General features: G+C 38.2%; 1 protein-coding gene across 1 annotated transcript in view; it reads right to left on the minus strand.

Moving 5' to 3' along the window:
• Positions 1-2140: 2140 nt before the first annotated feature.
• LOC108874089 (potassium/sodium hyperpolarization-activated cyclic nucleotide-gated channel 1) overlaps positions 2141-14119 on the minus strand; it is a 64181-nt gene continuing 52202 nt past the window's right edge. Inside the window, 3 exon segments of the mRNA XM_018662482.2 lie at positions 2141-3285; positions 10963-10990; positions 10992-11128. Of these exon segments, the coding sequence (XP_018517998.1) occupies positions 2225-3285; positions 10963-10990; positions 10992-11128 (1226 nt within the window). The 3' untranslated portion in view covers positions 2141-2224.

Here is a 14119-nt window from a genome sequence, read left to right on the forward strand (position 1 = left end):
ACTCTGAACTGGAAGAATATTTGGTGCCATGAAAACTGTGACTCTAAATAGAAATTGACCTTGAATAAAAAGGCCACAGTAAGGCCTTGAGAACAATGTACAATCAACAGTATGTTAAGGGAAATGACCTGTAAGCCATAATGGCTGCTTATTTTAGAAGAATCATCAAATACTTTAGTTATTATTGTAAGATCAGAATATTTGAAATAGCTATTATCCTCCTTTATAGAGTCACAATATTCCAGCTTGACCTTCCTTCGCTGCCTCACCATCAGTCCAGGTCAATTTAGAGTGACTAAGCCCACATTATGGATTTACATGAGACAGAAACCTTAATGCAAACCAGCATTTTTCCCCCCAACCTACAGGGGCACAAAAACACCTCTGGGTGAAAATGTCCCCTTACACACTTGAGTAGCTAGATACCTGACACCTTTAACCCTAAAACATATGTGTTGAAAATGTTGTGCCAGGCTCTTCAACTACAGTAATTGTGATATGACAGCATACAGTACAGTTTTACTCAAGAAGCAGATGAACGAGCACTGAATATAAATTGTGGTTTAAAAAAAAGAAAAGGTGTAGTGGATGAAAAATGTGAGCCTCGTGTCTGCCCTTAAACAATATATTTCATAAAATAATCAGTTTGTCCTTTAATATAAACCAAAGAATCATTCTTATAATGATCCTAAGCAGATAAGGGGAATGAGGCGAGAGAAAATACATTTACTTTCATAGGATGACTTTGAATTGTAGGTAGATATAGTATATGTTCACTTGATGTGAAATCAAAAACTATACTAGGACTAGGAGTAGTATACAGAGAGAGGGGGATTCTTAAATGTCCTCCAATCAGGCATTTCTCAGCATCAAGTAGTGCCTAGCTATTGCATTAAGGTTTGTTTATCTCTTATGAAACATGTATTTTGTCACTTAACCTTTGTCGCATATAGATGATATCCAGGTTCCTGATAGAAGTAAGACATTGTTATGATAGAGAATGCACCACACAGTATCTGTAAATACTAGATCTACAAAACTATTTACAGCACACATATAGGTAATCTTTATGTCACAGTCTATTGCATAATGGTGATAATCTTTAGTTTATAAATATTATAAATATACACAGAATTTTTAAGCAACATTACGTAACATCTCAGCCATCTGAAATCAGAAATAGAAAACAATAGCATCCATCCATATCTTTCGCCACACTCCATTCTACTCGAAAATAAACAAAGAAAGCAGCATTTCTATTATCTATTCCCTTTGGACCCATAACACTGTCATGGTTTGTATGTGAGCCGCTGTGGGGATATAGTGGCTCAGCAGACTGTATTTTCGTTGCTGAGAGCAACGTAACACTTAGTTACAGTATTTGTATTGGTTTCTGAAATGAGTGTTCAGGAAATTGGTAGGAGATTCATTTTATGAGTGTGTGCTTTTTGAGATTATTTGTCAGAGTTGCTTGCATTTATTTGTCCACAGTGGTGCCTAAAGCTGCTTAATAGGAGAAGATAATTTTCCTCTTCCTCAGTGGTAAAAAAAAAGAAAGAAAAAAGAAATAGTCATCATTGTCAGAATCCACAAAGCATTCCAGTTTAAAAAAACGGAGAGCAAAAAGGAAAACAAAATAAAAAACTTCATACATTGTATATAATTCTTTATATTTCTCAGAAAGGAAGACTCATGTTTATACTACAGCTTTTAAATTGCCATTGCCAAATAGTAGTTGGATTTTACACACGCGGTCACATGCACGCACACAGTCACACGTCCATCCATACAGCAGATATACACACACACTCACACACACACATATATGTGTGTGTGTGTGTGTGTGTGTGTGTGTGTATATATATATAGTGTATATGTGTGTGTGTGTGTGTGTGTGTGTGTATATATGAGATATGCCATAAAAGAAAAGAGAGATGTGTTTGTATAATATACATTCTTAAGTTTAGGGAGACAATGTGTCTAAAATATAGTACAAGGGCTTGTATGTACAGGATTTCTATGAGGTTATTTTAGAAGAAAACTGGAGAGAAACAAAAATGCTGAAGTTCCTCATTTTTATCTCTTTTGCTGTATCTCCTTTTTTAAAATTGAATTGAAACATATTTAAGTTTAAAAAATGAAAAGGGAAAAATGGGATCATAAATTTGATGCAAAACGCATTTTGTCTTGCTCAGTCTCTGTACTGCTCAGGACAGAATCTCTCCTAGATCCAGGGGATTCCCTGTGCTGGGTTGAGGATGATGATGATGATGATGCTGCTGCTGCTGCTGCCGCCGCCGCCGGCCGCTGCTGCTGTAGCCGAGCGAACCGGGGGCAAAGCTCCTGATGACATCTGCCGGAATAAATTGACCCGCTGGGGCACTGTGGTGCGGATGCCGCTCTGCAGATTCATTCCCTGGATCGCTGCCGCCGTTGGTGGCACAATGGAGGCCAGAGAGTCTCCTGAGGCTGGGTGCGCTCTGGGCCCCAGAGATGTGTCATGTGGCAGTGACGGTTGGGAGGCCGATAAGTGTCGGACATCTCGACTCAAGCTGCCTGACTGAAGAGCCTGTGTGCTCTTGTGGATGTCTCCCCTCTGAGGTGAAGGGACCTGCTGCTGCTGAGGAGACAGCTGCTGCTGCTGCTGCTGCTGCTGTGTTGCAGAGGTTGCAGCTGCAGTTGACACAGCAGGCTGCTGAGCAAGCTGTTGCTGCGTGGATAGAGATGGTTGGGCAATGGGCTGCTGGATGAGGGACAGCTGGGAGGCTGTGGGCGAGCCGTACTGGAAGCTCCTGCTGGCCAGAGGGGTCTGCACGGGCGGGCTACACATGGCAGCCGTGAAGGAGCAGGGCGACATGATTGCTCCCTGCTGCTGAAGTGGGGTCTGTGGGTTGGTTGAGGAAGTATTCAGGTTGCCATGGGAAACACTGGGAGCAGGATAAACCCCCTGCGCTGCAGCAGCAGCAGCGGCAGCGACCGGCAGCATGCGAGCAGCAGAGGCATTGGCAATAGCTGAAGCACTGTAGGTCAGGGGTACAGCGGACTGCTGGAGCTGATTGGTGCCGAAGGCAGTGGAGAAGGGCGGCTGGGCTGGTGAGTTAATGATTGAGTTTCCTGACATTGGTGTTGAGTTCATCCCGGTGACTGACTGTTTGCGGTCCACCATCATCACCATCTCCCTGTCCTGGCGGATAATCTGCTTCAATATCTCGTTCTCCTGTGTGTTGAAAACGCCGGCGTTCAGATCCTTCTGGAACTTCTGCAGCAGCAAGGAGTTCTTCTTCCCTGTTGGGGTGCAGTCAGGAGAGGTGAGCATATACAGCCATGGCAAACTTTGGTTGTACTAAACCACAGGAAAAGGGCAGGATTCAGGACTGTATTAATAAAGATGCAGCTTGTATCGTTAAGTAGGAAGACCTCAGCACATTTGCATTGATTACTAACAGACACCAAATTATCAAAAGACAAGATTCTTCTTCATGAATTTAAACTTTTTTTAATCTTACAAGCTGCATCTTTTAATGTCCACTAATGTTTGTCATATTGAATATAAAGTGTGAAGGACATTGAATGGTAATGACTATGGGAAGTATACAGAGGAGTGAAGGACACATAAGGAGACAAAGAATTACTCAAAGTGTGACGTGATAGCATAGACTGTGAAGGTGCTGATGTGGACGATGAAACACAGAAGAATACTGATGAGTTGTACCCACACATCACGTTACTGGACAGTTTTTTAGAAGAAAAGACAAAAAGTCTAAGCTCTAAGAATAAATTTAAAGTCACACTCTATTTAAATCACAACGACAACTCGGCTAAAACACATCACAAGGACACTTAGAATAACCTTTCATAGTTTTTAAACAAGGTTGAATAAGAACAGAGCAAACAAAGCAACACAGATCTACTCCTAACATACCTTACCAGAACTGGGTACAGATGGTAAATATAAATATACATTGAATAAAACTAAACTTTACACATCTTACCACAGAATGCCATGTTATCTTCATCATTAAAGTTTGCATTAAATTCTCTGGAGATTAGCATTTACTTTAGATACGTGTTAACCAACTTGTCTGCAAGATTATATAGTAATAATGCATTGTTCCCATAAGACTGTAAACAGGTTGGTTTTTACAAAAATGATTCAGTTTTGCACTGTAAAGGGCATTTTGAGCCCACAGGCCTGGAACTCTTTCCCAGCCTGTCATAAGTCATAAACTGTAATAATAAAGGCTTGATAGATGGCTTTTTTAAACACTGTTGTAGCTTTGGAAGCAAACCTGTGGTAAAATACTACGAGGTACTAAAGGCACAAAAGACGTCTTGAAACTGTTTGTGAGGAAGCAACTGCCGCATTCGGTAATAATGACAATAATAAAGATCCATTTAACGTCTTTACTTTGACTGACTGCACCTAAATTTATTTAGGTCACGTGTTTCCTGTAATTACTGTCGACCTTGTGTATCGACAGGCTGTGAGGCTTTATTTGTTGGTAAAGAAGACAGAGCGGACTTTTACTGTGCTTGAAGGCTTTCGCCACAGTCAATCAATCATTAAGCCCTGTCCTTGAGGACAGAAGATTTCTGAGTTTACCGCTGAGCAGCATCTGTTGGACGGCTTTCTCCTCTCAAGGCTGCCAACAAGCCATGCATTCAGCTATAAGACAGGACTTTGACTGCTGTAGCAGCTGAAAATGGATTGATGTTATGTTTTTTATTTTTATTTTTTTTGCAGTCAGTTTCTCAGAATCAAGTTCCTCATTTGACGTTCACTCTGACTGCAACAGTCACTACAGGGTCGGGTAGTAAAGAGCTAACTCTAACACCACGTACTGACTGTAAGACTACTGTTAACTTACAAGTATGCGTTGATTGCATTTTTAAAGGTGACAGGGTTAAATTCTGTAGATTGGAAGGAGAGCACATATTTTTTATTTTTCCAAACAGAACCTGTGAGGATGTGAATGTTTGCTGGTTTGACAGCAACTTGTGAATACATCAACAAGGTAGTTAGACAGGAGGTTATTGTTAGGATTTCAGCGCATTTTAAAAGAAAATTAGCACTGTTCAGGCAGAAGAAATGACATCTTATACTAATTGCAGTGTTACATCTGTCCTATCTGTTGCTGTCCCTGCTACTTTTCTAGATTCTCCTTTGGCCTTTTTTTGTTTCTCTTCCCCCTGATGTTTCTCTGCCCTTTTGTCTTTATTGTTCAGTTAAGGATGTGCAAAAGATAAATAGACAATTATCAAAGAATTTATCAGACTTTAAAAGGTATATATACACTTACTGCTATATATACACTTAATTTTAAGCAAATTATTTCATTGCTTCTTCTTTTATACCTGATTCTGGCCACAATCTGGATGGCTATAAAAGCCTCTTGGGCATTGGTAGAATTCAGTGCTGTAAAAATTCAGTTCACAGAGTTAAATTTTTATGCTTTCAATGTTCAGCAGCCCAAACAAAACTGAATGGGATGAAGTGGAGAATTTAACAGACTAACTTATCAACTACCAGGCTGGAAACATTTTAGTACCACTCAAACTACTCAAACAACCTGCTATGAAATATATATATATATATATATACACACTTGGAGTAACATGAGTTTAAATTGTATCCTGATACACACCTTGTTCTTGTATAGTAATTGCCCTGCTCTGACTACTTACCCCACAATTTATACAGTGCAGATCTCTACGGACAGGACTAGTGATTTCGTCATTTTTGAACATGTCTACAAAACATTGTTTACCTTATCTGTCTATAAACTCTGGAGGGATTTGACTTAAAAAAAACAAACAAATAAAAAAGAAAATAAAAAATGAAAACAAACAAAAAACATACAAAAACATGAACAAAATGTTAACACCACTCATGGGTAAAAAAAGGTTTCTTTTTTTATATATACACAAAACTTTGAAATCAAAGTAGATCAGATATGGGTCGAATCACCATTTGAAAATAATGGAATCCCAGCATTGTATTACTAATTTGTCTTTCCTGGTGCCATAGAACCAGTGAGATTAGTTTAATATACAAGCATCACCCATCGATATGATTTCAAAAAATAATAATATGGTAATTAACCCATATCTGTTAATAAAAATCTTGTAAAACAGCCTGAAAGCCAACAAACACACCAAACAAACAAATAAAAAACAAGCAATACACAAACATCTTAATGTTAACAAACATCATAGAAATAACGAAGGCTGTATTTGTTAAAAATAAAGACACATTTTCAGATGCATTCAAGGCTTCACAAAGAAATGACACATTTTTCGTTCTGACTTACAATGCACTTTGATAAATCATTCACCAATAATCTGTTTTTTCTGAATCTCTTCAGGAGATGAATTTCTTCTTGAGGTTTCTTCTTGTTGAGGGTTATTAAGGATAACTGGTGTAAATGTGTGTGAGAAAAATGATTTTTAATGGATTAAATAAACTTTTGCCCTCCACATGTGGTCAACATGACATTACTGTAGCTCTGTGCCCAAATACAGTAGAAGCCAAAAGATGAGATTGACTTTTTCCTGCTTAGTGTCAGTAGTGTCATTGGTGTCTTTTCTCAAATTATTTACAGAAAAGACATGATTCATATTTCAAGTCAGACAATCAGAAACAAAATTTTTTAAATTGGTGAAAACATGGATAAAAAAAATGAAATGGGATTTCTGCATGTAACAAAAACTGTATGTGGCATTGCATTAGTAAAGTTTTTACTAATCTGCAGACGTGATCGTCCGTGAATACACTTTGAACAAAGAATTCAAAGATCAAATAAAAATGTCACACCAATAGAGCTGAGTATGTGTTCATAATCCAGCTGATTATTCTGTGGAAAATCGGTTCCAAAATAAACATGGCATGTAACACTGAATGAGATCTCTTTGTTTCCTTGATTGTCTTAGTTGTTGACATTTTGAATGTGTCCATCAAAACATCTGCAGGACTAGTGTGGGTGACTTGAGTTATGTGCAACTGATGCAGGAGTTAAACAGTTAATGTAACCTTCAGCAAGAGGTCAAACTCTTGGAGGATGATTTTGAGACCGGATCCATTTAGCAAGCCTCTATAGGTCAGTTTGTCCCTGTTCGAATATTGGAATTGGAATAAAGTGTTTACCTGATGCCTACTCGTCGGCCAGGACACTCTTGAAAACGAGATGTGCTCGTCTCAAGACGGACTCCTGGTCAAATAATTTTTAGATAGATAAAAGATTATGTCAAATGTGCAACATGTTATTGGTTTCAAAGCATGGTTACTTTTTTTTTCTTTTCCTTTTTAGAGCAAGACAAGCATGTAACCAAATGCAGTTCATATATAGAAACGATACAACCAGCACGGATCATGACAAAGTATCTTCCCTCGTATGAGACAAAACCCCCTTCATGGTTAGTCTGAAAGGACGGATCCAATCTATATCACTCTGAGAGGTGTCAGTCAGAGTGGGGCAGCTTTCGTTTTCTAACATCTATAGCTATAGTGAAAAGCTAACTTAGCTGGTAGCTCTCGTAAAAAGGGCAAATGTAGATTAAGACTGTTGAGGTCAAAGGGCGTACAGTTGTGAAAATAAATCCATACACTTCACTACAGGGCATTACACTTATGTGTTGTTGTTTTTTTTTTCTTTTTTGGTTTATATTATGCTAGTCAAAAAAATGCAACCTTGTCTCCCGTGAATTATGTTCATATGCAGCTAATTCACTTACTGTACTTATTTGTGTTCAGTTTTTAAAGGAAGTACAAAGCCAGAGATGAAGGTTTGTGTCATGTATTAAACTAGAAATAAGTGTTGCAAAGCACTGAAAAATTTAAACATTACCACAATCTTTAACTTAAACTGTACCAAGTAGTTTTGGGTTTTTTTGCCTAACAGTAACCATACCATATCCGTGATTTTAGTTGGCATGAGCAGATGTTGTAGGAATAAAATGCTGATAAACAAAATTTTTGCTTTATAGTTAGTTTGACTTTGGGTGTGAACATTTTAGCAGATAATGTTTTGATATGACCCCTAAAGACATAGTTGTATACGAACATAACTCTGAGGAGAAAAGGTTGCCTCAACAGTGACACACATGTTGTTGGATTCTGGTTGACTTGGACTGGTGTTGTTCCAAATTGTTTGTTCATTGCTTGTTGCTGACTTGCCTCACTCTACAATATTTCAATGTTGAGTCAACACTGGGGTTGCAAAGCAATTCAATACTGACGAGCCCGTGTCAGGCAAAATAATACACAAATACAAAGCCATGACAAAAAAAACAACAGTAACAGATAGAAAAGTAGATACAGACTGCAAGCTTAACCACTGATATGATATAAGACAACAATGGCACACTGTCATTACGCAAATACAACTTAAATTTTGCATACATGTTATATTATTGTTTTCTGGTCAATATAATATGGTAACAAATCAGTCACATAAACATTATGTGCTCTAGTGTTATCGGCAGACATGTAAATTTGTTGAAGAAAAGGCAGCTTTGATGGTAAAGCCAGTGGCTGCTCATTGATAAGGAGTGGCCAGTTTATGATGATGAGCCGCTTCTATGTCCGTTTAGCAGCCATATATGTCAATGATATGAGCCATACATCATTTCTAAAATGGCTTATTTAATGAATTTAATTTCTATCTGCATGAGAAATAATAATTAACAGTGAAAATTATTATAGATTTTTATGTTTCTGTGTTACAGTGGAGGAAGCGGCGTGCTATAAAACTGAGAGCTGCATAAAAATGATTTCACCATCTATTTCCTGGAGAGCCAATAAAAAAAATACAAATATAATAATTATAATATAATGATTGCACACTTGATAAATTATAACCTGGGTGCAATTTGTGAAAAAAATCAGAGGGGTATGTTTTTGAACTATTTTTAAAAAATAAATAATGATCCACAGTGGGCTTATATACGCTATGAAGCCTATTAGACTATTCCTGTTTCCTGTTGTTAAAGCAGCAGCATTTATAGAATATTTATAAAATTTTGGTACTTAAACTTAAGCACAGCATCAGAATATTTTGGAATATTTAATAAGAATAGCAAGAATTTAAAAAGAATATTTAAGAATAAAATTTGATTCCTTAAGTAGTTAATGCGATATTTTCACTTCCTGTCGACATGGGGACACATGGGGAATGCGATTAAACATAAAAAATTAAAGGTTAAATGCTAATTTGACATGGCAGAATAAAATTTCCCATTCAGTACCATGGATAGCGCCACTTGGCTGGAAATGCCAAAATTAATCACTAACATTAATCACTAAATCCCAGCAGCAGAGGTAGAGATATAGAAAACCGTCCCCCTCAGCAAATTGCACCCAGATTAGCTCTATAAACTTGATGTTTGATAATTACATAACTGTATGTATGAGCCTGTGTCCTCCTGACTTTTATAGGTGTTTATTTGGCAACCTGGTCCGAGTGATCTGTCCAGAAGTTCGTCAAATAAAGGGGAAGAGTTTTGTTTGCTAGTTGCCAGAAATTTTAAGGCACGAGTCAGACTTGTACCCTGTTGTCAGAGTATTCATAACGCACCAACATTAGGATCGCCACATACTTTGCAGCATGCAAGTTTTTGCCTTATTGACAGCATACATTGGCTCAGCTGCAAAAAAAAAAAAAACTTTAAGAACTGACTGTTATTCACATTATTAACTACTGCTATTCACATGTGTTCATACATTACAATCTCTACCTGCCTGCTCTGTTTAGAAGAGAAAATGGGCTGAGAAGAGACATCAATACATGATGAAGATAATCATCATTATACACTTACAGTATAACCACTAAATGCTTTTTCCTATATGAATGTGACACTGACATTTGCGCATGAAATGCAGGAGTAACAAAGTGTGCCTAAATTTTCCTACATGAAACCTAATGAATTATTATTGTCAAGTTATCTATAAATAAAAAGGTGATTAAAAGAGAACATTATTATTTAAAAAAGATACATAGTTCTAATGAAGCAAAATATAAGCAAAGACAAAGACATATGTTGTGCGTCTTTCTAGACAACATCAAATAATCTTCTACATGTTTAATTTATCGATGTGTCAGTTCCAATCAAAGTAATAAAACATACTAAAAACATCTACCAAAAGGAGGGGGAGAAAATTAGGGTCAATTCAACCAATTATTGCCCTGTTTGTGTTACATACATGTGCCCCTTTTTAAACTGTAACAAACCTATGTGTTTTATCACTTATTCTGTGTCATCAATAATCTGTCATGGCCAAGTTCTTCTATAAATGTTGATCTGTCAGACTGTGAAAATAAGGAAGTATTGCTGATGATGTGGGTATAGCTGAATGAAACTCTACAGGGTCCTGCCTCCTGTTAGCAAACTGGGCTGGACCTGGTGGTTGTGGGAATAACTCGCTGATGTCACCTGGCCCTGCTCTTTTGTTCCTGTTTTTTTTTTTTTTTTTCATGGGGGTTTGTGTCTGGTCATTTTTGACAACTCTGATATGGGGTGGGGTGCTGCTCATACCCAGGAGTGCAGATGAGTGGAAAGAGGGCCAGACACACATGCATGTGAGGTTAGCTTCCATCCACTCGCTGGCATCCAGTGGGGGGGTCGACACCAAACCAACGAGGGGGCGACCTGACTCCCTCCCGGACAGCGACATGCACTGCCTTTCCAGTTAATCCAACCACAAAACGCTACTTTGGTTCTTTAGAAGGATTAATGGTGGTTACAACAAATTTTCTTTAATGTTATTTAAGTTTAAAAGAAAAAAAAGAGACGGAAGTAAGGGGAAAAAACAGATAGCATACAGGTCATGCAGCACAAGATGGCAGACACAATGCTTTTATGAAGAAAGGAGGCAAACAAATACTGATAAAGACAAGACAACAAGGCACGATGACAGGCAAGAGATTCGACCAATCAGACAGGACAGTTAGATGTAGGCAGGCTTACCGATGCGGTCCAATCGGTCAATGGCGACAGGTCTCAAATGCGCGTCGCATCATAGGGTACTCCTCTAGCACCTCATTGAAATGGTCAACAGAGAGAGAGAAGAGTCGACAGTAGGTGTCTGCACGCACGCTTGCTGTTCGTCTGCCCTTGGTGAGCAGGCAGATCTCTGTGTGGCACAAAGGAAAACAGGGAGTGAGAGTGTAAAACATTTAGACACATGAAGAAAGAGTGCAGGGGGACACAAATAAGATCATCCCAGTAATTACAGTACAGATTACCATATAGATGAACCTTGAGTAGAGAAAGGTTCAGAAGCAGAAGCTAATGTAAATGTAAATAAAATGAAAGGCCCATCAGTGGTGCTGTCACTTGCATTATACAAAGATAATTCATCATCCTGCAGAGAGCTAATGGTCCCATAATATGATACAGTAGTCAGCTTAACAAAAAAACAAAACAAAAAAACCTGCCCTGTCAGGCATCACTGCATCACTGCATCAATGCATCAGTTCTCAAATGTAATGTATAAGGAAACAGGGCTTTGGTTACATAGCAAACTGTACTCCTGTTCAGTCACTGTGGTTTCTGACATGAAGAGATGTGAAGAGCAGAGGCTGCTTTGTGTAAAGAACAACAGAGCAATGCATTAAAACTAACCATGTACTCCCCTAATGTCAGGTAACAACATGCATCATGTTTCCTGCTTGTGTATGTGTTTGGCCACATTTACCTCTAAAATTAAATGCAGGCGCACTACAGACACTAAAATACCAATTTCTAATATACCCATATGTGGATGAGACAATAATCAATATGATTAAAAATCTGAACTAAAACAAACAGTATTGTACCTGTAGGTATAGTTTTTATTACTGCCACCAGTGGTGAAAGAGGCATTTTTTATTCTGTTTTTTTTTTCTCTGAGCTATTTTGTTAAATTTTGAATAATTTTACCTCTTCGTGCCTCATTTACATGTAACCATCTGAGAAGAGCCAAAAACAGCACTTCTTCTTTGATGTCAACTCATTAACATCTGAGACATGACAAGGGGCCTAAACTAGACACGTTAATGAGTTAAAAAGGTTGCAAACCACTGGTTTAATTTTCAAGAATGTGGTGCATTTTATAAGACATCATAGGTTTTTAAATATAAAATCTTAAACTGAAAAGTAATACATGTATTACAGTAAACAGTACAATATTTCCCTCTGAAATATAGTGGAGTAAAAGTAAAGAGCAGAATAAAACTGAAATACTAATAAGTCTCAAAATTGTACTCAAGCACAGTACTTGAGTAAATGCATTTAGTGATGAGGATCAGTGTTAAAAAGTAACTATCAGTACACCACACAGTGGACTGGGCACAGCGCTCTGTTCAGGTTGGTCACTCTAATAAATCTGCTACAGTAGACAAATCTCCTGTCACATCTCTGAGTGGAAATGTTACTTAGGATGACAAATTGGCTCTCAGATTTAAATGCTTAAATTGGTCAGGGGGCTTGAGAGGAAGAAGAATATGTACCCAACTTTGTGAATCCCACACACTGACTGTGCACACAAAGCCTATTTCAGCCTAAAGTATTAGGAGGATGTGAAATATGACTTAGGGTAATAACATTTTTGGAACAGCGATTAGATGATTGCAAACTAAACCCCTGTTGAGAGAGAAAGGTGCTTTTGGTTCAGTAATGAAACTTAAAAACCTGGTATCCACTGCCTGATCTCCTCTGTGTTTTCATATACAAGTGACACAAGGAAGAAAGTGAACAAATTCCTATATCCAACTCTTATTCATTCATCCTGGCTTATTTTTCCACCTCTTTATCTTTCAGCTGCACATGAAGCAAATGAAGCTTTGCCCTCTATGTATCAACTTTTCTTGGTTTCTGTTCAGTCCTGTTCAACCACCAACACAGCTCAACCTCCACCCACATTTGCACTTCTGCCTAGTCTACAGCAGAACTTCCATCTTAATTAAATCGTTAAATGTTAACTTGTGGTGTGATCTTTCCTGGCTATGCCATGAGCTGTCATGAAAATAGAGCACAGATTGTGCAAGATGTGAGAGCAACACTCTCAAGCTGTGGGTGTGAATAAGGTGTTAGTGCTGTTATAATGGAAAAGCTCCCTTTAAGCGCTACCTCTGTTAACACAAGAAGACACACAGAGAAAATGAGAGACAGAGAGAGAAAGAAAAACATGTGTCTTGTTAAATGTAATTTCACAAAGGGGGAGAAACAACACAGAAAGACAGAGTGTGAGTGGTTGGTAAAAATCAGACTGTGCCCTCAACAAGCTCCCATGACATTCTGTGTGGCTACATCAAGAGGGACATGTAGTATTTGACAGTGAGCGGCCAGTGGCTCAGGTCCAGAGAGGTGAAATTGGCTGAGCTGAGAACAACAGATGCCTGCCATGGCATTAAATTTGGACTTGTGCCATGTACAGTTTTGAAACTTTTCATAGTTAAAATGAGCTTCTCCCTCAAGCACCAGAGTCATCTAATTACTGTTTTGCCATTTCAGTTCATATGGACAACTGTTCCCTAATACAGTAGTCAAAGGGTAGTGCCGAGGTTGGCTACTGTGTTGAATTTGCTGTTCTCTTTGGATATAACTGCAACTACACTTATCCACCCAGTGATACCAGAAAGCCCTGTAGTGGTTGCTAGGATGTTGTATGATATTGAAAACATGAAAATATTAAAACAAGAACACTTTGACGTTCAGGAAAATAATGTTTATTAGCTTCCTTGTAGTTAGTCAGTCTGATGTTCTCGTTTCTGTATGTTAAATATGAAGCCTTTCACAAATATCAATGTAGTGGACAATTTGCTTGTTCTGCTTTGACTTTTGTCAGGGAGCCGCACCACTCTCTAACTGAATTTTACCATCATGAACAATGGTGTAAGAAAAAAAAAGTTTTTTCTATTTTTTGCTTTCCTTCTGTTGGAATAGCAGCTTCAAACGGTGCTAATTCATGCTGTCAGACTACACTGAACTCCAGTTGTGAGTGATTGTTGGTTGAAACATGAAAGCACCATGCTGACACTGAGCTAACAAAGAACAGGAAAGTCTGTATTTTTAGGCTGTGCTTACATCCACTGTGTATCCATACATCATATCTACTCCTGTCTCTGTGTGTTTCCCTGGACAG

This window comes from Lates calcarifer, linkage group LG9, assembly GCF_001640805.2.
Source record: "Lates calcarifer isolate ASB-BC8 linkage group LG9, TLL_Latcal_v3, whole genome shotgun sequence".
NCBI lineage: Eukaryota > Metazoa > Chordata > Actinopteri > Centropomidae > Lates > Lates calcarifer.